The 27,405-nt window shown below is 47.1% G+C and overlaps 12 protein-coding genes across 12 annotated transcripts; 6 read left to right on the forward strand and 6 right to left on the reverse strand.

Annotated features, from left to right (window-relative positions):
• Positions 1 to 569: 569 nt before the first annotated feature.
• Positions 570 to 1,717, forward strand: J7337_007401 (uncharacterized protein; the record flags this gene model as incomplete). Its single annotated transcript, XM_044825053.1, has 3 exons — positions 570 to 1,419; positions 1,469 to 1,573; positions 1,626 to 1,717. The coding sequence occupies 3 exons, from the start codon at positions 570 to 572 to the stop codon at positions 1,715 to 1,717; spliced, it is 1,047 nt and encodes a 348-aa protein (XP_044680710.1).
• A 75-nt stretch (positions 1,718 to 1,792) lies between these two features.
• J7337_007402 (uncharacterized protein) lies at positions 1,793 to 2,950 on the reverse strand (the record flags this gene model as incomplete). The annotated part of the gene is made up of 1 exon (XM_044825054.1): positions 1,793 to 2,950. One exon carries the CDS (start codon positions 2,948 to 2,950, stop codon positions 1,793 to 1,795), a length of 1,158 nt encoding a protein of 385 aa, XP_044680711.1.
• Positions 2,951 to 4,924: 1,974 nt separating this feature from the next.
• Positions 4,925 to 5,849, reverse strand: J7337_007403 (uncharacterized protein; the record flags this gene model as incomplete). The annotated part of the gene is made up of 2 exons (XM_044825055.1): positions 4,925 to 4,937; positions 4,999 to 5,849. The coding sequence occupies 2 exons, from the start codon at positions 5,847 to 5,849 to the stop codon at positions 4,925 to 4,927; spliced, it is 864 nt and encodes a 287-aa protein (XP_044680712.1).
• A 473-nt stretch (positions 5,850 to 6,322) lies between these two features.
• On the forward strand, positions 6,323 to 7,630 carry J7337_007404 (uncharacterized protein; the record flags this gene model as incomplete). The annotated part of the gene is made up of 1 exon (XM_044825056.1): positions 6,323 to 7,630. The coding sequence occupies one exon, from the start codon at positions 6,323 to 6,325 to the stop codon at positions 7,628 to 7,630; it is 1,308 nt and encodes a 435-aa protein (XP_044680713.1).
• Positions 7,631 to 9,399: 1,769 nt separating this feature from the next.
• On the forward strand, positions 9,400 to 10,434 carry J7337_007405 (uncharacterized protein; the record flags this gene model as incomplete). Its single annotated transcript, XM_044825057.1, has 2 exons — positions 9,400 to 10,180; positions 10,235 to 10,434. 2 exons carry the CDS (start codon positions 9,400 to 9,402, stop codon positions 10,432 to 10,434), a joined length of 981 nt encoding a protein of 326 aa, XP_044680714.1.
• Positions 10,435 to 10,931: 497 nt separating this feature from the next.
• Positions 10,932 to 12,433, reverse strand: J7337_007406 (uncharacterized protein; the record flags this gene model as incomplete). The annotated part of the gene is made up of 3 exons (XM_044825058.1): positions 10,932 to 11,556; positions 11,668 to 12,269; positions 12,425 to 12,433. 3 exons carry the CDS (start codon positions 12,431 to 12,433, stop codon positions 10,932 to 10,934), a joined length of 1,236 nt encoding a protein of 411 aa, XP_044680715.1.
• A 725-nt stretch (positions 12,434 to 13,158) lies between these two features.
• On the forward strand, positions 13,159 to 14,268 carry J7337_007407 (uncharacterized protein; the record flags this gene model as incomplete). Its single annotated transcript, XM_044825059.1, has 4 exons — positions 13,159 to 13,334; positions 13,382 to 13,697; positions 13,747 to 13,870; positions 13,922 to 14,268. The coding sequence occupies 4 exons, from the start codon at positions 13,159 to 13,161 to the stop codon at positions 14,266 to 14,268; spliced, it is 963 nt and encodes a 320-aa protein (XP_044680716.1).
• Positions 14,269 to 14,889: 621 nt separating this feature from the next.
• J7337_007408 (uncharacterized protein) lies at positions 14,890 to 15,918 on the forward strand (the record flags this gene model as incomplete). The annotated part of the gene is made up of 1 exon (XM_044825060.1): positions 14,890 to 15,918. The coding sequence occupies one exon, from the start codon at positions 14,890 to 14,892 to the stop codon at positions 15,916 to 15,918; it is 1,029 nt and encodes a 342-aa protein (XP_044680717.1).
• A 2,362-nt stretch (positions 15,919 to 18,280) lies between these two features.
• Positions 18,281 to 19,618, forward strand: J7337_007409 (uncharacterized protein; the record flags this gene model as incomplete). Its single annotated transcript, XM_044825061.1, has 1 exon — positions 18,281 to 19,618. The coding sequence occupies one exon, from the start codon at positions 18,281 to 18,283 to the stop codon at positions 19,616 to 19,618; it is 1,338 nt and encodes a 445-aa protein (XP_044680718.1).
• An 87-nt stretch (positions 19,619 to 19,705) lies between these two features.
• J7337_007410 (uncharacterized protein) lies at positions 19,706 to 20,175 on the reverse strand (the record flags this gene model as incomplete). The annotated part of the gene is made up of 2 exons (XM_044825062.1): positions 19,706 to 19,859; positions 19,916 to 20,175. The coding sequence occupies 2 exons, from the start codon at positions 20,173 to 20,175 to the stop codon at positions 19,706 to 19,708; spliced, it is 414 nt and encodes a 137-aa protein (XP_044680719.1).
• A 1,395-nt stretch (positions 20,176 to 21,570) lies between these two features.
• On the reverse strand, positions 21,571 to 23,273 carry J7337_007411 (uncharacterized protein; the record flags this gene model as incomplete). Its single annotated transcript, XM_044825063.1, has 2 exons — positions 21,571 to 22,936; positions 22,993 to 23,273. The coding sequence occupies 2 exons, from the start codon at positions 23,271 to 23,273 to the stop codon at positions 21,571 to 21,573; spliced, it is 1,647 nt and encodes a 548-aa protein (XP_044680720.1).
• A 1,578-nt stretch (positions 23,274 to 24,851) lies between these two features.
• J7337_007412 (uncharacterized protein) lies at positions 24,852 to 25,640 on the reverse strand (the record flags this gene model as incomplete). Its single annotated transcript, XM_044825064.1, has 1 exon — positions 24,852 to 25,640. One exon carries the CDS (start codon positions 25,638 to 25,640, stop codon positions 24,852 to 24,854), a length of 789 nt encoding a protein of 262 aa, XP_044680721.1.
• Positions 25,641 to 27,405: the final 1,765 nt, after the last annotated feature.

The following is a 27,405-nucleotide window of genomic DNA, read 5'->3' on the forward strand; positions in this document are numbered from 1 at the left end:
CCCGGTGTTCTCAACATTCTGTTGAGCAAGATACATAGGGATAGACCCTGTTCGAGTTGGTGACATCTCCATCTGCCGACATACTCGTATACAATCCCTGAAACGCGGCTTGCATCCGGTATGCAATATCTCTTCCTAACGATGTCTCATGAGAATCACCAAACTTTGATTTGATACAACACGTGGCTCACCGACTGGAACTTTCTGCCTCGAGTCATCCGATTGGGTAGAGACTGCTAGCTTACAGGACCCTATCCCCTTGGGCTGAAATGCATTGCTACGGTTACTTCCAAGAGGCATTGAATCCTCAGCCGATTGATTGTCATTGGTGAGAGTAAAACATGTTCATGCGTTATGCGGTTCCGCGCCCGGTTACCCCGGACTTTTGCGGCCGCTACCCCGCACGTTTAGAGCGGCCTGATGAATGGCCTGATCCGTGAAGTCAGACCACTGCCGATCCGTTAGAAGCTGTATAAAAGGTGATGTCAAAAACATCTCATTCCTCTTCTAAAACCATTAATTGACCTCTCAAAACACCATTGTTCCATATCTATACTCAAATATCGAGAATGAAGGCCCTCGTCTACGCCGGTAATGGCTCTGTTACCCTCCAAGATCGTCCTCTCCCCAAGATCGCTTCACCAACAGATGCAATCATCAAAGTCACCAAGACCACCATCTGCGGAACTGATCTGCACATCCGAAAAGGAGATGTCGCTACCTGCGAGCCAGGAAGAGTTCTAGGCCACGAAGGCGTGGGCATCGTCCATTCCGCAGGTGCATCTGTCGCACGCTTCAAAGAGGGTGATAGAGTTCTAATTTCTTGCATCTCAAGCTGCGCGACCTGCGAGTACTGCCGCAGGGGAATGTATAGCCATTGTACTTCTGGAGGTTGGATTCTTGGCAACACCATCGATGGAACTCAAGCTGAATATGTCCGCATTCCCCATGCTGACTCGAGTCTCCACCCTATTCCCGATGGGGCAGATGAGGCTGCTTTGGTGATGGTCAGCGACATTTTCCCAACTGGTCTTGAAGTTGGTGTTCTCAGTGGCAAAGTCCAACCTGGAGGGACTGTAGTAGTTGTCGGCGCCGGACCGGTTGGCTTGGCTGCTATTGTCACTGCCCAGCTATACTCACCATCCAAGATCATTGCGGTCGATATGGACAATGCCAGACTTGATGTTGCCAAGAAGCTCGGCGCAACTGATTCGGTCGTCAGCGGTCAAGACGCTGTTGCCCAAGTGATGAAATTGACAGATGGGAAAGGTTGCGATACCGTCATTGAGGCTGTTGGTATCCCCGCTACTTTTGAGCTCTGTCAAAAGCTCATCGCCGTTGGGGGCGTGTTGGCAAACGTTGGTGTGCATGGTACCAAAGTGGACCTCCACCTCCAGGACCTATGGATCAAGAACATCTGTAAGTGGCTTGGCTGTCCGATCTACCGTTTGACACGGCACTAATGCAGGTGTCTCAGCGATCACTACTCAGCTTGTGGATACTGTTACTACCCCCATGCTTCTCAAGCTAGTGCAATCTGGCAAACTGCAACCCTCGCAGCTGATCACTCATAGTAAGTTCTCTCGCTTAAGTCTGAAGCATCCATACTGACGGCTCCCGTTTAGATTTCAAGCTGAGCGATGTTGAGAATGCTTACAAGACATTTGGCGAGGCATCAAAGCATAACGCTCTGAAAGTGCTTATTGAGGTAGATTAAATAGAGATTCTAGAGAACACACATGGCCATTATTCTAAGTTTCACTTCCATCGAATAAAGAGTGGTTGTCAAAGACTAAGCCCACTTTCCAACCAGAGCCATAATTCCAGCACCCAGGAAGAGGCAGACGATCATAAATCCCAGCCTGACCTTGTCGTTCGTTCTCTCACGATTGAAGAGAAAGTCCCTAGCAATCATCTCCACAAATCCAGTATAAATGAGAATGCCAGCAGAAATAGAGTCAAAGATACCGTTGACCGTGTTTGCAGTGAAGGATGAGTTATCGTACGTCTTTCGGATACCGAGACCAATTGCAATGGCAATAGGTGTTGTCAGACCGTAAGCGAGACAGAGGAGCCAGGGCATACTGCGAAGTCGGTTGGGGAAAGGGATGGCACTAAGTCTGGCGCCGATACCAAGGCCTTCGAAGGATTGGTGGAAAACAAGGACAGGGAACAAGGTGTCGAAGTCGGATGTATCCGCGACACCCAAGTTCAGACCGATGAAGACACTGTGAAATAAGACACCGAATTCGAGAATGAGGAAGGCTGCGATTTGTGTCTTGAAGGCAAGCTCGGTTTCTTCAGAATCGCCATCAAGGTGTTGGAGCTCCTTGAAATCTGCATAGCCACCACGAAGCTTCTCTGACGTAGCCGCTTCTGTATCGTGCTCGCCATTGATCACAAGCCTTCTCGAGTTCGAGCCGTCGTCAGAGTGGTGCTGGTGTCCATCTGCGCCGGAGGTAGTAATAGTTTCCTCGACACCAGTATCATTATGCTGGAGCCCATAGCGAGATTGGACGTAGTAGTCGGCAGAAAAGTCGAACAAGAAAGTGAACATCGCCGCTGAGAGAGCAATAGCCGGTGGCCAAGAGTACGTCGACCAACCACCAGTCATACCAACACAAGATGCTGGTCCGATCTCTGAATAAGCAGGATCGAGCAGGTGGACAAATGCAGTTGCAATGATGACACCGGAGCCGAAGTATCGCGCAAAGAGGTAGACGTAGAGCGGGATCTTGAGCCGAGGGATTCGCGTCGCCACGACTGGGAAGAAAGTGACTGCGGTTGAGACGACGAGAATGACGAATAGTGAGCCAATTCTGATACCCAGAGGGCCATCGTATTGGTTTCCAGCCGTCGTCAGGAAGCAGGTGATGAGACCCTGATCAGTGACGGACTGGAACTCAGTGAGGTTAACCCTCTCAGGGTCAAAGTTGGTAGGTCCAGACATTATCGCAATCTCAACAAAGGCTAAGGAATAAAGATAAGCGAATTAAGGAACCTAAGCTTAATCAATGAATGACGGGAATGCGAAATACAGCATTGCAGCCGAGGGAGTCGAAGTATATATAGCCCATCCTGCTTAACAATTAGACTTTTTCAAATACGCAACCTCTCAAGCAAAAGATCTCTGGTAGACAAGCCGATATTGCCGGTGACTTGCCGTTTTGCCGTGTTTCTCGGAGAAATAGAGCAATTTGTAGAAAGGGCTGTCGTGATTTAAATACTCGTGAACCTTGATGGTTATGAGCTAAGAAGGGTTTAGTTATCTTAGACTCCGTATTGGGTTGTCAAATCGGATTTCGGCACGCATTGTCTGACCAAGGACATGCTAACGGGAATAACGGTTGAAATTTTTATTTGGTGATTATTTGAGGACCTTGTTGGCTTCTCAGTAAAATGAGTGTATGTTCAAGATATCATAGTAGTTGAACGCATATAAAATGGAAAATCAGAACCTTGGGCCAAGGGGGCCGAAAATGGTCATCCGTAAAATCGAACCTTGATGATAAGTGACGCATCAGTATCAAGACATGATTGCCTACCAAATATCATTTCACTCCATATGATGGTCTGTAAAAGCTTCTCAGACAATAAGGCCTTGCGTTTTTCTCGGAATCAATGCTCAACAAGTCGAAACTTGACATTAAAACAAGAATCAAAAGCCGAATTAAATGAGACTGTAGATATTCAAGCTCCGCACTTTAAGCGTCAAATTTGATCGATGATGCGAGGTGCATAGTTCATGTCCTTCAAGGTCTAACTCATATGCATAACGTTCATGATCAACGCCATATGTTACCCTAGCATCGGGTCTGTAGTGTCACTTGTAATGAGCCTCATTATTGGGATTGAGCTGATTGAGTTTGCGTGGCCCAAGGAGGTTTAGTATCCATAACTCGGCTGGCACCTCTGCCAAAGGGGGTATAGCGCCCTTCGATGGCCTGACAAAGCCAATGAACCACGACTTCGAAGGGTTCGTCTTGCTCCAGATACTTCCCACATATGATAAGGGTGCTTATCTTCATGCGTGTGTAGAAGTAGGAATTTTTGCTTTTACACAATACACACAACCTTCTTGGATGCGACACCTTTTACGAAAAAATAACATATTACTTTGGGATGATATTTGTCTATTACAAAATGCTGATCGTCCACAGCTCTTTTTGCACCTTGGTTGCCAAGCTTTTGGCTATTAATATTGTATCCACTGCTTGCAAACTATGATCAAGGTCAACAGCCCCCTGATGGGCTCTCCTCTCCGATAAACCCCCAAAAATAGGCCTCATCGAGTAGATGGATCGGATGAACTGACTTGCTATCCATCTCTTCTGCTTCTCTCTCAGAAGACTTGGCTGGTTCCGATTACTACTCATGGATATGTCGATGACGTAGGATAAGATGCTTATTGCATGAACTTGGCCATGAAGTTTAACGTGCCGCGAGTGATCAAGTTTGGACACGTACTGATCGCTTGCTTTGAACCGCATATATCCTTCATCATCGACAGGTAAATCATGATAGCTGGGGTATATGATGTTGGGGCTCCCCGTTGAGAGTATATCAGTAGGGTAGTTACAGTTGCCTAGGTAGAATGGGATGCTGAGACACATAGAATCAACAAGCTCTTGGACTCTGTGCTGGTTTGAAGTCCAGAACATTGTATGGTCTGGAATGCTGTTCTCGCTATTGGGATTCTGAGCTGCAGATGGTGTTGAGGACTGAAAAAGTTGGCCCTTGATGTTTTCGAGAATGAGACAGTAGATACGCCAAGCATTCCAGATATTCGCAACTTGTATGCTTGGATATATATCGCAGGCGTCATGGTATGAAGGAACTGATGAATCGAGATCGATACCGCTTTTCATCCGTCGTGGATACCAACTCGTTGGTATTCGTTTCAACCAGGTCCGTAAGTGAGTGTCTAAATTGCAGATCTGTTGCCGTAGCTTAGCAACAGGAGAAGAGAATAATGTTGATTGTGAGGTATCGTGGAACGCATGTTGAAGATCTGCGACAGATATTCCGATCATATCAAGAGATGAACTGGGATTACTCGGCAGGATTGGAGCAACCTCAGTCTCGATCCACTCAAGATCCTTCGTCGGTAGTCGTGTTCTGTTCCTCACCGAAACGGATACCCTAGAGTGGAGAAGGTTGCCAACAAGATGAGCATAGTACTTGGAGTTCTTGAAACAGTCTTCTCGCTGCAATAACAAGGTCAAGGCCCCCTCTCGATGCGCGCCATGAGCTCTGGATTGGCCTGATACAGCTGAAAGGGTGTCATGCATTTGGAGGACTAGAGCCGCCAACACGGTCTCGTCGCGACCTCTCTCCACAGGTTCCTCGGTCGCTTGGTGAAGCCGACTCAAAGCTTTCACCAGGAGCTGGTAAGAAAGGGGACTCGAAGGGGCCAGTTTACCGATCATGGACCAGATTTTGATTGACGTAGCTGTCACCGCAGTGCTCAAAGCTGAATCATGTCGCTCAGACGCCAGAGCAGGACGGACAAACTCCAAGAAACCTCTTGTCGATTCCAGACTTCGACCCACATCGGTAACATATGTCAGAAAGAATGGTACAGCAAGATCTTGCGGGTGATCTGATGGTAACCGAACAATCGTACTCTCAAGTGATGATTGCTTCGCACGTTTGCTGACGCGCGTAACAGCGGCTGAAGCCGCTCGATACCGAACAGTCTCGTCCTTGAATCTCAGCCCGCGCTTCTCATAGCCCGTGCACTCAATGCCGAGGCGAAGACACGCCTTGCACCAAGGCTTTCTCTCATCGCACTTGACACGGCGCTGTCGGCATGTGACGCAGCCTTGCGAGGCCCCTCGATTGACCATGACGAGGCGGAGTATTGAGCGAACTGAACAGAGTAGAGTTTTGCGATGTTTGCAGTAGATAATGATGGTTACAGGGAAAACATGGTTCTTATGCTTAATTTTGTCGTATTTAGTGGAATGCTGACATGAGCAGTACGCGAGAGCCTCATACGTCGTCCTGGCGGCTGTGTCTGACGATCGTTACTAGATATGGCTAGACTTTGCGAGAGACACAGGTGGTGGATACTGCTGACGGACTCAAAATTATTTCCGTCACCATTCATCGCTTCATATTCCTCTATTGAGACTTTACTCATCATGAGTTCAGGAATATTTCCCCAGACCAGCCGAAGTATGGATTCAATTTCTATATTGGATGCTCGGGAAAGCTGGTCTTAGACAGATATAAAAACCCAAGTAAATTCCTCGAAAGTTAGAAATTCATTACAACAATCAACAAGTTCTCATTAAACAAGACATCGATCACTTCAACCATGAAAACATCTTCCTTCTCTACTCTTTGTACTCTACTAGCGGTTCTGAACGTAGGGACCGTAAGTGCTAAAGATAAGGAGGACCCTATTCTTTTCCTCAGCGAAGATGACAGTTTCAACTTCGACATCCTCACTGGACTTGGTCAAATGGCCAACGACGGCGCAGACGTCAATCCCGTTCTGAGCGTCGCCAAGAAGATCATCCCAGGCAATTTTGAGAGCTACATCAAGGAATGGTTCGATCTTGCCAACTATACCAAGGCCCAGGCTCTTGATCCCAAGATTGCATACGATCCTATCAATGTCAGGGCAACTTGGTTCTCTGTAGCAAACTATTTCCGCCGCGCTGATGCTTATAATCGGGCTGATTGGGATGACCCTCGTATCAATGGGTATTGGGATGAGCAACGTGCTGCTTTTGATAAAGCCATTGCTGCTTTGCCAGTTCCAGCAGAGAGAGTTGAGATCCCGGCGGGTGACTTTAATGTCTCGGGTATCTGGTATTCTCAACCCTACCAGAATAACCAGACCAAGCGACTCCCGACGCTCTTGCTCACTCAGGGCTTTGATGCTGCTCAGGAGGACCTGTACGCAACTGTTGTTGCTCCAGCGCTAGCTCGCGGATACAACATCTTCTCTTTCGAAGGTCCAGGCCAGCCGACTGTTCGCCGAGAACAAGGTGTTGGCTTCATCCCTGACTGGGAACGAGTCGTGACTCCTGTTGTCGACTATGTTCTCTCCCAGAAGTCTGCATTCGTTGATCCCAAAAAATTGGTTCTCTATGGTCACTCGTTCGGGGGTTATCTCGCCGCCCGTGCTGCTGCTTTTGAGCCTCGACTAACTGCCTTGATGTTGAACGGTGGTATCTGGGACGCATACACTGGGTACACCGCTCATCTGACCCCTGAGCTTCGCAAGCTTCTCGAGTCAGGTGATAAAGAAGCATTCGACGACGCCCTTAGCAAGATTCAAGACGATCCAGAGATCTCCACTACCACCAAATGGGGCATCCTGCAGGCTCTCTGGTGTTTCAAAACTAAGTCCCCCTACGAATTCTTCCAGTTGACCAAGAGCTATAACCTACGCGGCGGTATCACGGATCGTATCCAGATGCCCGTCTGGATCGCCGATGGAGAATTCGAAACCCTTCAATCTGGACAGTCTAAGCCTGTTGCCGAAGCTTTGGGAGATCGTGCGGAGCTTCACATATTTAATGGTACTGCTGGATACCATTGTCAGACTGGCGCTCCCCAAGAATTTGGTCGAGTGATTTTTGCGTGGCTGGACAAGATCTTGAATAAGGATTAGGTACTATCCTGGGAATAATGGAGGGACCACCGGATAGAATGCACTCAGAGGCAATTATCGACGCACAGGTCCCTTTCGCGTTCAATCTTTCAAGATCATTTTACACTGCTCGTACCGTTTTGCTCTTTGGGCCTTCATTCTAAGTTTCTAAGTCAAGTCACTCTTTTAATTCATTTCATATTCCGCTTCCTCATAATAGACTTTCACTGTCGACGAAAACCTGCGATCACATGAGCTCCCAATTCAAAAACGTTGACGCTCATGTTTTTCCATCCTTAATTATTTACAGGCTTCTGTAGCCGTGTGGTATGACATGTGAATCTTGATACGAGCTGCATTTCAGGTTGAATGCTGTTTTCCAAATTCGGAAACATGTGTCGGAAATCAACGCTCCGGTCATCCTTATTGAGACATAAAATTCGATATCATGTCCCGTAACAGAAGGTAATGTTCAACAAATTATCACGTCAGCGGGCTTCAATTCTGTCAAAATCGATAAACATCTCAGTCTATATAAGACCCAGTCGATCAGGAAGCTCTCTTCTAACCTCGATTTGTCAACCTTACCACCGCTGTATTTTGTGTCCAACAAAAAGACCTACGATGAAGGCAAGCCTCCCATAATCCTTTTTAGAATGACACCTGATTTCAGTAAACAGACAACGCTTCCAGTTACCCTCTCACTGTTCCTCGCTGGTGCCCTTGCCCAGCAGGTCTTAGTTGAAGAGTGGCTAGGGGGAGATTGCAACGGGAGACCTTTCATCACTGCCAACGTGTACGGAGGGCCCGATGGAACCTCATGTGTCAACGTCGAGCAATTCCCAGCAACCAACATCAAAGTTACTCTTTTGCAGCCTTGCGCTGATGGATCGATTCCAACCATCAAGGTTTCCAGTGTTGAATGCGCGCAGTTTATAACTGAAATTGTTCTAAGCGCAGATGGGTCCTGCAATTCTGTTGGCATTACTCCTTGGGCTTACGAAATCTCCTGTAACTAGTTGCATAAACTTTAGGTAGTTGGTGAGGACAGTGCAAGATGAGCTTGAGGATAGTCATCATCTTCAAGCTTCTCAGTGCCCAAGTTAGATTCGATCCAAGCCGGCTGGTTGAGCCCATTCATCATTGATAATACAGTGTTCAGAATTTATGGAAAACCCTTGGTTACTTGCTTATCTGTCCATGGTCCAATGAAATGGCCAACGTCCTCATCAAAAGATCATATAAGCATATTGCAAGTTGTCGCTACTTCGCCACGTATGATGTTATCATGTCCGGTCTGTAGTACTGCATCGCCTAAAATACGAGCTCTATTGTTGGATTGGTTCGGACGAATCTGTCAGCAAAATCTCCGGGAGGGGCGAGAGGCAATTCCGCATCGGAGAAGTGGCTTGGGAATACGAGCGACGCGTCCCTATTGGCTGAACCTTACCACCAACATTGAGAAATTAACTCCCGCTCAAAGATGATCAGTCAGTAGCCGAATAGTTTGATGTAGTATCTGTAAGTAGGTCGTGAGGCTCACCTTTCCGATTAGTGCAGAAGATCTCTCACGCCCTGCAGGCAGGCGGGTATGCTTTGCAATCAATCTGCATTACCAACTCATTCATCGTTGTTTATCATACAAACATCTTCGTGTAAATATGTCACTGCAATATAAATAGCAGACTACAACTAGCATTACGTTCACCTAGCATTGATCCATGCGAACAACGCAACTCATCTTAGGCCATAACCATACTAAATTTCTGTATCGAGACCTCCTATTCACAATGAGTCTTCCTACTTTGAACCAATACCACAAAAAGCCCTATCAGGCAATTGACCCTTCTCTCCCCGCCCTTCAGCAGACAGGCAGAACAGTCATTGTCACTGGGGGAAATAGTGGCATAGGGTATGCTATCGCTCGCAGCTTTGTCAAAGCGAACGCCGCTCGTGTCATTATACTTGGACGTCGCAAAGATGTAGTCGCATCTGCAGCTGCCAAACTCCAAGAAGAGGGAGGTCAGTTTGGCAGTGGTACGGATGTACAAGGCCGCACTTGTGATATCTCTGACTTAAAATCCACTGAGCACCTTTGGAAAGCACTTGAATCAGAGGACATTTTCGTCGATGTCCTGGTCTTGAGTGCTGCAAGCTATGGTGCTATCCAGACTATTCTTGACGGAGGTCTGTCCAAGGTCTGGAGTGACTTTGAGTCCAATGTGCGAAGTACTCTCGATATGACAGAGCGATTTTACAAGCAAAAAGCGACAGCCCCAGGCAAAAACAAGGTAAGATATCATCACCTTCATTGCAAGCCCTTCCGTGCTCACAACAGGCAGTTTCTAGTCAACATCTCAACCTGTGCGGCCTACATGTGGTCAACAATGGGCCCCGACCGACCAACATACGGTTTGACCAAAAATGCCAGCACTCTCCTCCTGCAGCAGATCGCACAGGATACTAAGCCCACTGATATGCAGATTGTCAGCTTCCATCCAGGTGGTATTTTGACCGACTCTGCCAAGAGAGTCGGTGGGGATAACCTAAAGGGCCTCGTCTTTGACGATGGTAAATACTTCCATGACTTCTAATGCAGGCCTTCAACTAACAATTGTTGGATAGAAAATCTTCCAGGCCATTTCTCAGTCTGGGCAGCTACGCCTGAAGCCAGCTTTCTTCATGGCCGCTTCGTCTGGGCTAATTGGGATGTCGATGAGCTGAAGACTGGTCCTGTACGTAAACAAATCGACACTGATGAGCACTTTCTTAAGGTTGGCGTGGAGGGACTATCTGAAAAGATGGGAGGCATGATCATGACCTAGTTCTGTATTATATCATTTCTCAATATGTTGGCAACAGTGGCCGTCTCTCCTTGTCATTCGTTCCACATATACTATATACTCAACTCAAATGTTCAGACTGAATCACTGTGGACTTCCTAAACCAAATGTCATTAACCTGCAGTCTTACCGCTGCAGTAATAGGTGCACTGGTGTGCAGTTATGCAAATACGCTGCCACTTCCTCCGTGGCGGAGTTCAACAAGAGACCTCCAACCACCAGGGGAATAGTTAGCCATTATATCATAGGCCCCTGCATACTACAACCTATCTAATTCGGCCATCAAGTCTTATGAAAAATGCACGTTCTATATATTCTTCCGATACTTTGAGTTCAATATGTACACAGTCTCGAGATTGTGAATGGATTACTATAAAATATAGATTGCTAACACCACAATACGTCTTATATAGCTATACTCGCTACGTAGAAGGTGTTGACCATGATGGGGCAAGACAGACTACCCAATGCCCCTGAACTCAATGCCTCCAAGGAGTGGCGCAAATATAGTTCTTGGAGAAGCTCGTGTTTCCCCTACCCTTGTATTTTGCCATTTCAGGATAAAGACATATCTTTCTTGAGAACTGGGTCAATGCGTCTGGCTTCGTATGTGCTTCCACTGTATGAGGAGGTTTCTCGTCTTCCACCCAGGCTAGCAGGGCCCCAAAGGGGTCTGTTGGTACAGCACCAGGGTTTTGGCCGAACCCACAATGATCAACTCCGGGAGCAAGAAAGAGGCGAAGAAAGTTATCCATATCCTCACTTTTTCCCTTGGACTTGAACTTCTTCTCAACCTCTGTCAGGTATCGGATGCTATCCTGAGGATAAATCAACTGATCGCTCAGGCCATGCCAAATAATCATTTTTCCGCCCGCTGTCCTGAATCGATGGAGATTGGGATCTGATGAATCCATGATATGACCAAACTTAGCTCGGGACTCTGAAAACAGTTTTTCGAAGTCAGAGATACTGAGTTCCGATGTGTCAAAGCTTGGGTCCGCCTTGACGAAGTTGCGAACCCATGTATCAGCTACAAAGAATGGCGCACCAGTGATTGTGCCATTCACTGTCTTAGTAGCAGCCAAAGCGGTAAGCGATGCACCTCTGGGCATTCAATACCATAGGGCGTTGCCTTTTGAGTCGGTCGGACCTCTCCATATCTTATTCGCGATTGATGCCGCAAGTTGGCTAATCACTATGCTCTCATTGCCACACTCAATCCTCTGGTCGAAAAGGGCGAAGGGGTCGTACTCGCACGTAAACGGCTCTGTAACCACGCCATCCACTACTACATCCTTTCCGTCGCAAGATTCCACGGCTGCTGATACAAAAGCATCCAACTCGCAAGTCGATGGATAATAGTTCGCGTCTTTCATGACAACTTGAGGCCAAAGTTCTGCCATGACATACTCCGACCAGTAGATGGCGGGAGCTCCAGCCAGAATCCCATCAAAATCGCTTGGATAATGCTGTGCTGCCGCCAAGCCTTGACGGCCCCCAGTAGAGCAGCCATTGAAGTATGCCTTCGTCGCCGGGACCTTGTAGAAAGACGCTGCAACTGACTTGCCAATAAGTGCCATGTCATGGACAGATCGTGAAGCAAAGTTTTGGAGAAGGCCATAATTGACAGTGCCATCAGGCTTCAAGGCCCAGTCTGACGGATCGATTGGATTCCCACTGATACCAGCATTGGTGGAAGAGACAGCGTAGCCTTGAGAAGCAGGGAGGGCAAGATCAAATTGACCCAGCCCAGCTGCCCAAGCACCGCCCCCAATAGCGAGATAACGGAAGTTCCAGTTGTCAAGAGGCAGCCAAATCTGCACGAGAACTGTATCGTCTTCGTTCCAATGAGATAGAGTGACATCTACTTCACAGATGTTTAAATGTGTGACTTCTTGAAGTAGTGTTGGGGGAAGTGCAGGAACTGAGTGGCCGCGATATATTCGACTTTTGATGGATCTGATCGTGGCACCTGGTACATTCGGAGGGGTTATATCGTTGCATGATCTGACTGATTTGGCTGCTGCTGACAGAGCAATAACTCCGAGTCCAATGAGCCTCAGAAATAAAAAGGAATACGTATTGAATTGAATATTGTGATCGACATGTATTGGCACGGATTTACTGCTTGCGTGGGTATCAGATTTATAACTCTAAGACCCGGTCACTTGTCAATGCTACCGACGACAGTTCCCTCAGCAATGCTATCAAAGTGCTTCTTACATTTACTTCTTTACTGTGCTCTGCTTCTACTACAATAAAATGGCTTTGGGCTGCGGCGCAAGATGGACCTGGCAGAAATTATGCAGATTCCTCATGTTCCGTCATGGCTCTTGGCACGCATACACGAGCAAACCATCCTCAATGGCCAAGGTCTAAAGTGAGCGCAGTTCTTACACAGAGCCTCCAGGACTTTATTGCTTGGCCATCAGAATGAAGCTGGCTAGCTAGCTGTTGGTCCCCGAATCTCACGTCAGACGCATAGTCTTGCCTATCTCCGTGGCGCAGAAAAACCGGACCAATCAAGAAGACTTGCTCGTATTCACATTCGTGGGCAAACATTGTGATATTTCAAGTGCGATATGAACTGGCGAGGGTAGATATGAGACTCATCACAATGATCTTGCTTATAACACGTCGAAAGTAATTTTAATAGTACCTCTCAGTTGCTAGCACCCGACATCTCAACCAACGATCGTTCTTATCATGTCTGTCAACACAAATCTTGTCAAAGCAGCTGTTGTTCAAGCTGAACCAGTCTGGTTTGACTTGGCTGGTACTGTCACAAAAACATGCGATTTGATAAAAGACGCTGCTTCAAGAGGAGCGCGCATCATTGCCTTCCCTGAGCTCTGGGTACCGGGATATCCTGCATGGATATGGTAAGTATTGCGTTCCATGCCAAAAGTCTGAGCTCACTCTCATTAAGGGCCCGCTCAATGGATCTTGAGATGGTCGTGAGATACACCGAGAACTCATTAGGTCTTGATTCAAGTGAAATGCAAGACATCAAGTCTTCTGCAGCAGAAAACAATATCGTCGTTTGTCTCGGGTTCTCTGAGCGAAGCGGAAACTCTCTGTACATTGCACAATGCATAACCAACAGCGATGGTGAAGTCGTGATGGCAAGACGAAAACTCAAACCTTTTCATATCGAGAGGACTATCTTTGGTGATGGGCATGGCCCCTCGCTTGACAATGTTGCTCTGACTTCTGTTGGCAGAGTTGGGCAATTGTCCTGTGGAGTAAGCCTCGAACCCTTATGCATGGGGTATTCTAACTGACCCTATCAAGGAACATTTCAATCCCCTGACCAACTTCAATACTTTCTCCCAACGAGAGCAGATTCATTGTGCGGCATGGCCCTGTGTACCAGTTCACTCCGGTGGACCCGAACCATACTCCATGTCTGATGAAGGTAAGATAACCTCTATCCTCTTAGACCCATCTAATCTATGCACAGCGGTAGCAGCGATCTCTCGTGTCTACTCTATCCAAGCTCAGTGTTTTACACTGCACTCGACAACGGTAATATCACAGCCATCCATTGAGATGATCGGCACCAGTCAAGCTCCAGTGTTTAATGTCCCTGGTGGGGGAAATGCGAGGATATTTGCACCGGATGGGCGACAACTGGCAGGCCAGCTACTCGCAATAGAAGAAGGCATGGTAGTAGCAGACTTGGATTTGGATCAGGTAACTATGCATAAAGCACTCCTTGATACTTGTGGGCATAATGTGAGACCGGAGCTATTATGGCTGGGTCGGGATAATCAGGCAAAGTCTGCGGTTCGAACGGAGAGACACCTTTCATAGAAGTATATGTAATGACAGAATAATCTTCGATCGCCTACAAGATGAAAGAGATCCCCTGAAGAATGTAGTTCGACTGCGGAAGAATCTTATTGACCGAATGAGTTTTCTTACCATTCACTTCATCTACTTCAATCATGCAGCATGATCGTACTTCGAGGTGTGTTCTTATCCATTAACATGATTTTTTTTCTTCCGGTTCCTGATCAGTGTTGCATTTCTGGGTTCATAAGAAATGCAATGCCTAGGTGGTCGGCTACTAAAAGTTGAAGTTTTCCAGATGTGTTAGTTGCAGTTGAGACCTGTGGCCGAGATCTTAAATCAGTAGATAGACTTTGAAATCACAATCCAATCTCGATTGCGGCATTTATCTCACGTTACACCTTTTGCAGACCAGTTTCGACAATTGAGGGAGAGATGTGGAATGCTTTTTTATGAAGTTCGCCTATACGAGGGTAAACTTCTCATTGGCCTATCATTAATCGATGATCAAAGCTTATGATGTCTCCACGAGACATATCAAGTCAACTCACCGAAAATTCAGTGCACGTCATTTTCTTTAAAAAGTCTATTCTCACCGTGTATCATGGATACGGTCAAGCATCTCTCCCAACTAAGGACACCATGATCATTTATCTCTTCCTGATTCTAGCTACTTCCATAACCCAAACTCTTACCTTGAAGCTACCTGACCATCCACTTGGTAAGGAGTACTCCGCCAAACACCAAAACCGTCGCACTGAGCATGTATCCCGACTTGAGCCACTGTCACATGTAAACACGACCAGACTTCAAGTGGCATACTATGAAGACGGTTCCTCAGATTCACAGGCCGTTCTTCTCCTTCACGGGTGGCCCTATGATATTCACAGCTACACGGAAGTCGCGCCAGCTCTTGTGAAACAAGGATACCGTGTTATTGTTCCATATCTGCGCGGTAATAGACCTACCACCTTTCTACACATAGATACCTTCCGCTCCGGCCAGCAAGCAGCTCTAGGCTACGATATCATCGAATTACTTGATGCTCTAAACATAAAAAAAGCTATCTTTGCTGGTTACGACTGGGGTGGACGCGGTGCGTGCGTGGCAGCAGCTCTGTGGCCCGAACGATGTGCTGGCCTAGTATCAGTCAACAGCTACTTGATCCAAGACCTGTCAAAAGCCTGGGTTCCACTCGATGCCAAGATTGAAGCGGGCTTTTGGTACTTGTACTATTTTCTAACTCCCGGTGGACAAGCGGCTTTGGCAGAACACCCGAAAGAAATAGCTAGGGCTGTTTGGGACAAGAACTCTCCTGAATGGAACTTCACAGAAGCAGATCTGGATCGTGCTGCTGAGACCTTTATCAATCCAGACTATATCAGCATTGTTACTCATGTTTACAAACATCGCCTGTTGTATGCTCCGGGCGATCCCGATTACAGTCATATTGAGAAGGAGCTTCTTCAACAGCCCGTTATTTCAGTCCCAACTGTAACATTGGATGGACTTGCAGACGGCAACTTTCCGCCGACGAATGGGTCTTCTTCAGCGAAGTACTTTAGTGGTCTACGTGTACACCATCAGGTTCCTGGTGCGGGGCATAATCTTCCGCAGGAGAAGCCTGGTGCTTTTGTCAATGCAGTGCTTGAAGTTGCGTCGCTGAGATAGTTGGGATCGACTTTATGGTAATTGGGGAGGTTATTCATTCATATAAATCAAGCTTGTTAACTTACTATATGAAGACTACTGCAACCCTTTTGTATAATTCGTTCTGTTGAATATTCTTTATGCCCTTATCCCAATCGTTTGAACTGCTGGTTGAACAGCTCCCAGTCTCTATCTCCAACATTACAGCTCCTCTTTCTGTTGTACGTGGCCTCCATCTTTCACCAAACTCAATTTATACTTTAGCATGAATTTAAGATTCTCTCAGGTATCTCGCGGTACGAATACCGGCATCAGTTGATCCAGCCGTAATCATTATCCAAAACCGACACGTCGTGCAGCATATCCCCGGAATGCCCCTCATGGAAGCTTGCATCTTCAATGACAGCGGTAAGTACATCTGAGTGGAGAAACACAACAGAGTCCCCATGTAGGTCTGCATCACAGCTTTGTTTACTTGTCATCGTGAATAGGGGTATTGTATCTCCGACAGTTTGCAGATTCGTATAAGAAAACATACCAGAGCTCTCACTAGTCGAAATGTGCGAGATATCTCCTGAAGAACGAAGTGCTTCGATCGCACTGCTAAAAAGTTGATCTGCGGCATTGAGGTCGCCCTGAAGCAGTTCGTACATGGCCAACAGCGGGGTCATGAAAGTGATGCATCGAGTTGCGGTGCGGGTCAAATTTTGCATTCTCTTGCGGAAAGTGTGCAGTGCACCGTTGTAGAGCTGAAGTGATTGGTGTCTGTGGTGATTGGCCATCTCGATCTGTACACCGTTCTTGCTTAAGACAAATCCACTGTAAAAGAACGACCCAAGAGCCAGGACGGCCTTCTGTATACACTCATCTTGGAGGGTCTCGTGAAGGACAATAGTGGAGTAAAGCTCGCTGTAGCCAAAAAGTGCATTACTGAGGTTTGCATTTTGGATAAAGTGCTCAACATAGACTGGGTTGCAATCCGATGCAAATGGAGAGAATGGCCAAATAGATTCCTGCCATGTACAAGGTTCCAAGTGATCTGATAAGGGACTTGGGGTCAGGTTTAGAGGTGTTGAAGGGGTTCCAGCGGACGCGGACACGTCGCTAATAGAGCTTTCAGTGCCGCTTGAGAAGCCATTTGAGTCGCTCGCTTCTCTGGTGGTGTCGCTGCTGTAACCGTCGCAATCGAATCTTCCCTTGGCACATCGGATACATATCGGTCTAGCCTCTGTAGCCCATTGATGAATTAGAAACGTGCTCAACGATCATTATATCGAATGCCCTTACCGTCGCATTTGACTCTTCGGATCTTACAGGTACCGCAACCTGACCGGGACTTGGGTTTTCCAGTACGTTCCCAACGCCTTGCGGCCTTCTTTCCTCTATGGGGGAGAATCCTTGATGGGGGTTTGGGGCTGGAGGTTTCACTGTAGAGGGGGACTATTGGTCTCATTCTGGGTTCATTAAAAGGCCATTCAAGCTCTTTTATAGTCAGTCGTTAGCATAAATAAGGAGGGTATACTACCTCCCACCATTTCCGAGCTTGAGATTTTTATACAAGACGCAATTCTGTAGCCCTCTTCAGAGACCAGAACCTAATTGAGAATAGTGCATGCTTCTTCAATGCCGATTCGTTAGTTGCTCGAAGTGATTGGTTGCTCAAGCAATATCGATCCATGCTGACGGCGGAGAAATCGGGGAAACTAGACTATAAGTAGTAATCGTATTCATCAACCAATCACCTATGATTTATGCTTGGAATACATTGGATTAGTGGAGTGCTTTGTCATACAGGCCAACCTGCATCTGACCGCTGGCTGCTGGTAGGCCTGACCTTGCCCGTTTCTCAACCTTGTCATTCTTACTTCTGAGCCAGACAACTCAAAAATATCCGATCTAACATCCAGTTCCCCCTCTTGTTCATACATAAGCAAGTGCATCACTGAGGCGCAGTTGTTGGCCGGACCATGATTCCCGCCAACGCACTCGTAAATACGATCCAGTTGGGCAAACCTAAACGTTCTGGTGCACCCAAAAGCCGAAGTGGCTGTATCTCAGTAAGCCGCCCTTACCCTGGTCTTTTGATAAGAGACGTTCCATAGTTGTGTGTCTGACAATACTTGATTGACATCATTAGTGTAAACGAATGCACTTGAGATGTGACGAGGCGAGGCCAGCTTGTAGGCGATGCGAAAGATCACACCGAATCTGTGAATACGGAGAAGCCACCCAAAAGGCCATCCAACCTCTCACAGCCCCCAAAGTTCTTTTGCCAAAGCAAGACCCTTCGAGTCATCAAGACTTCACCCCTCTCCTGTGCCAGCCTAGATCCTCCAGTTTGGAGCCCCATGAAGCACCATACTTCGATCTCTTTCGTTACCAAATGGCTCATGACTTTGGTTACACCCCTTGTACCCTTTTCTGGAACAAAGCCATACCGCGGGAAGCCATGAGCGATGACTGTGTCAAGTTTTCTGTCTTGAGTGTCGGTGCGCTCATGCAATCTCTGTACCGTCTTGGTCCAAGGCCATATACTGGCTTGAAGCCTTCCTCGGACCTCTCTAGGGCATCCAGCGACCCAACGTATCGCATCGCTCTGCATTACCACTCAAAATCGATATCTGCCTTACAAGCCCGGATCCAGTCAAATTTTGCCACTGTCTCTCGGCGGAATACACTTATCAACATGTTCATCCTGTTTCTCTTCGAGCTACTGCACGGGAACACCGCGACAGCTGATCGTATGCTCACCAGCAGCGTAGAGCTATTACGACAGCAGAAAGATCAATTGGCAGAAGAAGTCAATGAAGGGTTCGAGCCGCAGCCAGAACCTATCTACACCGCAATCTCCAACGATGAGGGATTGGACCAAGCTGAGCGGATTCTTCCCCGTTTGCAAGTCTTCTTTAGTCTGAACTCCTGCTTCTTTCCTTTGCAGCGAGACTGCTGGTCGCGTTTTTCTACCCAAGCAATACCTTGTACGGTACCTTCAGCAAAAGCAGACTTTAACCAATTTGCCGCTATGTGGAATAGTTTCATCACTCGCGCTGTAATATTTGTCGTTAAGACCTTGCAAGATCGCTCGTACTGTGATACATTCCACAGAGCGTATTTGATGGCAAGACGAGATATGCTCCTGGAACAGCTTCGCAAATGGGAAACTGTCATCATCGAAAGACTGGAAGTTGAAACAGACATGGTTGCTAAAAATACAACTAGGATATTTCACGTTGGACAAAAAGTTGTCTACATCCTCCTGAACTGTTGTCTTGACCCTATGGAGACAGAGTACGACAAATACGATAACATCTTTGCTGATATCATGGAGATGATGCACGCTGTCGAGCATACTTCGGGTCCATCGACGCGAGTCGAGACTGTCTTGGACATCTACGTTCTGCCTGTCCTCAACTTTGTATCGCAAAAGTGTAGGAACAAGGCTATCAGATTGGACTCTCTGAACCTGTTCGAAAAGATGACATCTACCATGGGCGGCTGGGAGACCAGAGCCAGTTTGTTAGCGCGCAGACGTCTTATGGCGATTGAGGAGGATGGTCGCGATGAACAGGGTATTATCCCTGCAGGCTCTAGATACATCTGGACTGATACAACTTGGGACAAGGACCAGACTTATCTAATTGCCTACTTTCACGAGGCTGGGTACAGAACTCTTTGTAACAAGGTGGTCGAGGACAATGTTTATTTAGAGGAGCAGGAATAACCCGTCTATAGAGGATCTATGCTAAATTCTTGAATCATGCAATGGGGAACTCTCCTTATATACTTGGGCATGATATTCAGCAGGCGCCTACTTAGAACCAGTGTAAACATCACTCTTCCAGATAAGATAGAGGTTGTCGCCCCCTCGACCCGCATTGATGTCACCGGTTATTCCATCCCACCCTGCAGGAGGTGCACCTTGAGGAATACTCTGACGCCAGAGGGAAAATTCAGTAATAAACCTAACGCCATTAGTAGATGTTAATCATTGAGGATCGGCGATCAACGTGGCTCCTACTTCGTGGCAGTCATGTTACGAGTCCAGTCAAGGAAGCGGTAGTCGCCTCCAGCGCCCTTTGCAAGATCATCCGTTCTGGCTGCGTCGCCATGTCCGATATAGATGGAAATGTTGTTCATCATCATATCTGGCTTATTAGCCTTGATAGTCCTGAGCCAGATGTTGCTAGATTCAGTAGTCAGCGAATTTCCATGGACAGCAGAAGCTTGCTCGAGCAGAGGACGCAAATCTTTACCTTCCTCCAAAGCCTTGGCCAACATTGGCGCTGCCGCCGTTCAATTCGGTGACGGTTCCCTCAGGTTGATTGTCTTCATGTTCGACCTATCAACCAAGGAATGCGCGTTAGATTTCTTTCCGTGATTTTATTGACAGAGGGATGGATACTAACACCGATCCAAGAGGCGAAATCGCTATAGTTGGAAGAAGGCATGATGATTTCGAAAGAATGGTCAATATGTAAAAGTTGAAACCAAAGCTGTGGGAGATGAACTTGGTTGTTGTTGATGGCAAGAGATGGTTTCATTTAGCTTGAGAGAGAACTAAGAGTCTCTTTATATACTTGAGCTGATTCTACTATCTTATGGTCCTAGAATGACTTGTTTATTCTTTGTGACAGCTCAAATGTGGCTGCATGAATTATTGCGACAGAGAAGGTCGGTGAAACTATCCAAATCAGCATTTTGCTTCTAATCGAGTATCCCAGGAGCAATCAGCTTAGCCATCTGTGGTAGTTAAGCCTAGTTGAAATCAATACTGTTTTGTGGCGAAATCGATAGATTGGCTAGCGTTGTTTCTTCGTGCGTAGGCGAAACCTAGAGAGCAAAGCGCTGTGATATCGGCAGCCACTTTCGCTAACCAACATGCACGACCCTACACTTGCCAATGAAACAATCGCCATAGCTAGTTGATGACATTCTGGGCCTGGAATATAGGTTTTGGGCTTTTAACTCAGCTGTCCATGTCTCGGTCTAGACTCTGTCCTACCTTGCAATCGCGAAAAGGCTGTAGGCCGATTGTTTCTCCGCGAGAGTCAGTCTCATCAGGTTGGCCATATCTTTGCAATCGGGAAGGGAAAAGTCTCAAGAGACACTGCAACTGTACTGCCGATACGCTGTCATGAGGAGCTCGATCAGTAACGTGACCATTGAGGCGGCATTCACCACGGTTTAACCGAAGTAAACGCAGTTTGGCCTCTCTATACCCCCTCGCGCTATAGATGCATGGCTCTTGAAACAATATTGGGGCTTGCGACTAGCAGTAATGGAACGAATGTGGTTACTGCGAAGTAAGCTTGTGAATAGGTTCATGCTTGTCTCACACTGAACCAATGACTCCAAAATATGATGGTGAAAATGATTATCTAATCCCCTCAGATATCGATAGGCGATAAGTAGCTTGTGCTAAATTCAATATGATTGATAAGGATTAAAAGCTAGGACTGACGCAGCTAGTCACAGTGTATCAAGCACTTAAAACACTGCTACCATTTACGACCAAATCATATAAACAAAGCAAGTGAATATCACAAACGAGGTTAGATGTGGTGTAATAGTAATCACTTTGAACAGTATGCATTATAAGATATACTATCATGCAAAAACAAATTGCTTTCCTTCATATCAAATTCGTAAGATCCCAAACTCCATTCAAGTAAATTATACAACCTCTTTGGACTTGTTCTCAACATAAACAACCTGTCCGTGAGTGTTCATAGCAACGCTCTCCTTCTCGTTGTACACAGCATCCTGCTGCTCAGCATCACGGTTGCCGAACAGACCAATCTTGTACCAAGGAAGGTCAAAGAGTCTGTCCATGCTCTCAAGGGAACGGCCAGCAGTCTCTGGGACTGAAACAACAACCCAAATACCACCCACAACCAGGATAGCAGCGTAGGTCCAGAAGGTGCCATTGGGGTTGATTCCACCCTCGGATGTTGGCAAAAGCATGTTGGGAGTGGCTCGGCTGCTACCGTATTGGCAGAGGAAATGCAGGGTCATGGCGAAGGAAGTACCGAAAGCTCGGACACGGAGGGGGAACAACTCGGCAGTGAGAATGTAGGACATGGTGTTCCAACCAAGAGCCCAGCCGATGCCAGAAACGTAGATCATGGCCATAGCACCACGAGCAGCAGGGGAAGAGCTATGAGGCTCTGGGACGGCAGTAAGGAATGAGCCAACGTAGATCATAGCAAGAGCTTGCAGGGCAATGCCTCCAATGAGAGCACGCTTTCGGCCGATGACATCGACGAGGAACAGAGCGCAAGTAATGGCCGAGATTAGCTTAACAATGCCGAAGAGGGCTGTAACAAGCAGGCCAGTCTCAGAACCCTTGATACCGAGAATGGCGAAGAGATCGGGGGCGTAGAGAGTGATAGAGCCAGCACCGGACCACTGAGCGAGAACCTGGACCATGCTGGCGAGATATAGACGGTAAAGGTTGCTGCTGTTGAGGAACAGCTCCTTGCATGTACCGAGGAATGAGTTGTTGACACTCTCAAGCTCGTGCTCGTGGGCCAGCTGAATTGCGGTGATTTCGCGGGTAATGTAATCGGACTCGGGATCTTGCTGTCGGAGGCGGGCCATAACAGCAGTAGCCTTCTCAGTCTGACCCTTCTTGATGAGGAAACGAGGAGATTCGTCAACGAAGAAGCTAAGAATCAGAATCAAGCCTGCAAACATGATGTGAAGGCTGGTAGGAACGAGCCAGCGGGCGTGAGTGTTGTCACCCATGTGCAGAGAGCAGCCGTAGTTGGCGAAGTAGGCCAAGACGATACCAAGGTAGACGAAACCGGAGAAGACGCAAGTGCAGAGACCACGAACAGCTGTTGGGGCGATTTCGGCGAGATAAACGGGGCCGACAACGGCTGTTTGACCAACTCCGAGACCTGCGATGAAACGACCGGCGTAGACGGCGCCGAGACTGCCGCCGTTGGCCATGAAGATGACGATTCCGACGATCCAAACAACGCAGAGCTGTCGAGTGGCCCAAATACGTCCGATTCTATCGCAAATGAGGAATGCGCTAGAGAAGAAGTGTCAGTGAATATTTCGTCAGAGTGCATAATGATTGGTACTTACATCAATGCACCTCCAACACAACCAATCTGAACCATGGCCGAAACATTAGCCTTGATGTTGGCCTGTTCAACAGTAGAGTAATCCTCAAAGTGGATGTATTCCTTAAAGTCCTTTGACTTGAAAGCACCCGAGATGAGACCCTCGTCAATACCACGCGCCGCACCCATGAGGCCGAAAGCAAAGACAGCAAACCATAGTCGCCAGTTAAAGACGCCCTTAGGCTCACCGACATCGCCCAGCTTGAAGATGTTGACGGGCTTCTTGACAACGCCTCCAGCCATTGTGAAGTGTGTGCTGAAACTGAAAGAGGGGAAGAGAAGATGAATTGGGGTGGTCTTGACTCTTTAAGCTCTGGGATGCTTGGGTCTGGACTGAACTAGTGATTAGGGAAAGGCTTGGGGTTCGAAGGGGGACCCTGATCTTATAGGGGATTGAAACGAGGTCACTAAGGTGGTTGCCCATGGGGTAAAAATGTAAATCTTGGATCGGGTGATTTACCCCGTGGAGATTGAGAAACGGTTCGGTTTGTCATTGCTGGGTTTGATGGACTTGGTGATGGCTGTTGATGGAGACAGAATGTGTCGTTTTTTGTTCCCGCGGGTAGAATTCGCCGACGAAAGAAATGGGTCGGGATCCCCGTTATAGAGGGTACCCGTGCGAGTGCGGAGAAGATTGAGTTGGTGGCGAGTCAACAGTTGAAGGGAGCGAAGGGAGCAGTCTTGCTCCCGAGAAGGCTTCCAGAACACTACCGGTATAGTGGTATAACGTACGCAAGCGTCAAATCCTTTGAGCTCTGAACACTGCATCTAGACTTACTACACCTCATCTGATCCCACGAGTTCGAGATGAGATCACCTCAAGTCCCCGTGTCCCAGGGCCATCTCCGCATTCACAGATTAAGCTTCATCGGTGAACCCCGCAACCTCCAACTCTTCTGGTCCTAGCCCCTTTGATCTTTGCCAAGACGGGGCTTAGATCGATGCCAAGGCCCATTTTTCTCGGCACGAACGGCACATAAGAAGCCCCTGATGCCCCGGCCTCGTCCTACCCTTCATCGTCACTCATTTGCTTGCGCTCCCTCGCTCTCGACTCACGAATCCCACCTCTGGCCTGATGTTGCTCGCTCCCGCGGGTACGATCCCTGGAATACCATCGTCCCGCGGATGAGGGTCGTTGATTTCTAAGGAAGACACTTCCCGCGGTCAGGGAAGAATTCACTCACCAGCTGAAATTTCGAATTTTTTATTGTTTTTCTCCCGCGCTCGGGAACTCTTTCTTTTTGAACTCTCCGAATTTCCAGAGGCTTTGCGATCAACATGACGAATTATTGCCTTTGAGCAAATATCTCAGTTCTCGACGTTTTGAAAGGATCTAGGAATTGCAGTTCTGCCATTGACGTTTGGCGCTGCATCAAGACTAGAAATTGGCTTATGGAAATGCGCTTATTCTGGTATAGTTTTGAACTGTCTCGTGCGGCTGAGAAATCCCGTTCTGGCATTTCCCGTGGTAAGATGAGGCTCTGGAGGATGACGGCCAAACCAGTCACCCTAGGAGCGATATTTCAGCCATATATTAAGCTTTCAACGACATGTAGGCAATTTTGCAGGAAAGCAATATTTGAGAAATTGAGAAGTAAATATAGTGGCTTATTTATTCTTTTCCCGTTGTGAAATTCTACTATGCTTCAGCTGTAGATTTGTTGCCTTTGAGCAGAGTTTATCTCAAGATCCAAAAGTTGACGCAAGGCATAAGTTACAGTCGCGCGACTGACGTTAATAAGCAAAATTGAACATAAATACCACGTTCTAATATATTCTCTAATATGCGATGCTAAGAACATATCAAGCTCTCTACCCGCTTTACTTGTGGTTTGGAAAGTCTTGGATGAGACTGTCGACTGCCTGGGCGACCTCCTGAGGTCGAGAAATCTGAGGACTATGGCCAGATCCCTCCAGCACACGAGTCTTCCAAGCTTCACTCCCTCCGCTGGAAGCAATCATGCTCTCCTGGTCGGAAAAGGGAATGACGGCATCCTCTGTTGCTTTGATATACGCCAGACGACCTTTATATGACTCTGTTGGCCATGCTTGAGGAGGGACGACGCCCATATTCGCAGCCATGCTCTGCGGCTGCAACTGTGACAGTGCCCATTTTGCCTGCTCGTTTGAAACATCGGGTCGATAGAAGAGACTATCAGGGTCTTTGGCGACAAAGAGTCCGGGAGAAGGGGTATCCCAATTGACATATGGAAGACCGCCTAAGCTGCGAATAACAGCGCCTTGATCCATGCCTCCCGGGAATATGTACCCGCAGAGAATGATGAGCCCTAAAACTCCACCTGGTAGGTTGTCTCTGGCTCGATCGGCAACAGACAGTCCGGTGATAGCTCCGCTACCAATTGGTCCGCCATATGAATGCGCTAACACGACGACTTGTTTGCCTTCGGCTAAGAGTGGTTCCAGGACACTTCGCACGTGCGCTGCATCGTCGAATTGGGTCTTGCCTGGTACACCAGATACTGAAGGCAGATCCAGGTTCTGAGTGACATATCCGAGGGACTCTAGCTCAGGGATCTGGTACTTCCAGATCCAGGAACCATGCCAGGCACCGTGGACGAGAAGGATGGTTGGCTTTTGGGTGGACGACATATTGGCACGCAATAGGGAAAGTTGTACAGAAGACAATGAGAGTTAGTGATTTGTGAGATTCTAAAAAGTCGGTGTTGCTGTCAAGATGCGCGAATAAGCCCAATTGGCATGTGTAGACTATAATCTTACGGATTACGTCACAGATGCAGGCAATTGAAGCTGGCCTTGGCTGCCAAGGAGACGCAAGTAAGCTTGGGACGTCCAAGCTGTGCGACAAAGAGCATTAGACCAATTGAGTATAGATTTGGTGAACTTGACATTTCTTTAGGTTAGTTACGTGTTTCTGGCAGCTCAGGTTTTAACATGATTTGCTTTGGGACCGAATGCACTAAACCAGAATCAGGTACCTAGCGAGACCCTTGCCACAGTTTGGGCTTGAGCCTCATCAACGTCGACGTCGAGAGTCCTCGTTTATTCATTTTGATCTTCCTAGTTCGACAACTTGGAACCAATTGTCACATAATAATCAAGCAGTATAAGTCTGCGATCTTTCATTTATTTATGACCAAGGTTGAGAAGTCCGGCGACACGTTTCTCAAACACGATGTGACATGTATGTCGCAGCAAATGGCAAGTCCTCCAAGTCAAGGCATGGCATCGATGCCATCAAACCCCAATACTCAAGTACAAGCACGACAATGATGCGGCAAAGAAGACGTAGATTGTGATCAGAACCAGAAGATTGAGATGATTAACAAGGTCAAGTTCGCCTCGAATTTACCACGCATCAGGCTTCACACATCAGACCACTCGAGTACAGAAGTTTAGAATCAATACAATGTGGTGATAATATAAGGACTAAAGTTATTAGGTGGAAGCTCACGTAACTGAAGGCCTTCATTCAGGCTTAAAGCATATCCTAAGTGGATGCAAGACGTGATTGATCATCATAAGAAGGCGAAATATGAAGATGAATTTAGAGAATAACCAAGGTTAAAAAGAAAGGTAAAAGAAAAGAACAGTCCTAAATATCTAAGATAATACTAGGGCGCTGAATGTATAAAGAAGGCTGGGCATTGACAGTAGCATCTAACTTCTAAATGTATGGCATCATGCCATCCTCCACTACTCACTAGTTTACCACCATTTTATCCACTATTTGTTTAAGTAAATATGATAATAGTGTCTATTTAAAAGCTTTCATAGGACTCGTATATAAAGGTCACCCCCGCTGATCCCTTCGTCATGTTACACCTTCTATAGTTTGCGAAATATTCAACGTGGCTGCCTTAAAGCCAGGTATATGATGACAAGAGTTATCAAAATGAGATATGAATTAGCAGTTACTACCATACCGTTGCCAGATAACTCCGTTACGGTGAACTGATATAGTAAACTAGACTTTTTTTTCCTTTTTTTGGATTGGTAGTATGACTATGAGAGATGAAAGAAAGCATTGTTAATAGCCGCTTGTTCGTCTTATATTAGTAAATCAGGTTCACTAATATCATTCAGAGTCATCCTGCTAATAGAAGGAATATTCAAAGGAATAACCCACGAGGAGGCAGGCAGGAGTTTCATGAGGGCAAAAGACAAAGACTCAGGGTGAAGAAAAACACGCAATTGAATTCAAGGATTGACCATAGTTAGAAGTACAACTAGAAAGGCATGACCAATCCAAAAGGACTCAAGGAAATATACATGTAGTAGTCTCGATACAAAAGAAAAGATATAGGAGGCTTAGGACGTTGAGCCGGCAGACAAAACCCATCTGAGAACACGAAACCACACCCTCCTTCAATACTCAATAGTCCTGCTCCATTGA

The sequence above is a fragment of the Fusarium musae genome, chromosome 5, assembly GCF_019915245.1.
Source record: "Fusarium musae strain F31 chromosome 5, whole genome shotgun sequence".
In the NCBI taxonomy this organism is placed as follows: domain Eukaryota; kingdom Fungi; phylum Ascomycota; class Sordariomycetes; order Hypocreales; family Nectriaceae; genus Fusarium; species Fusarium musae.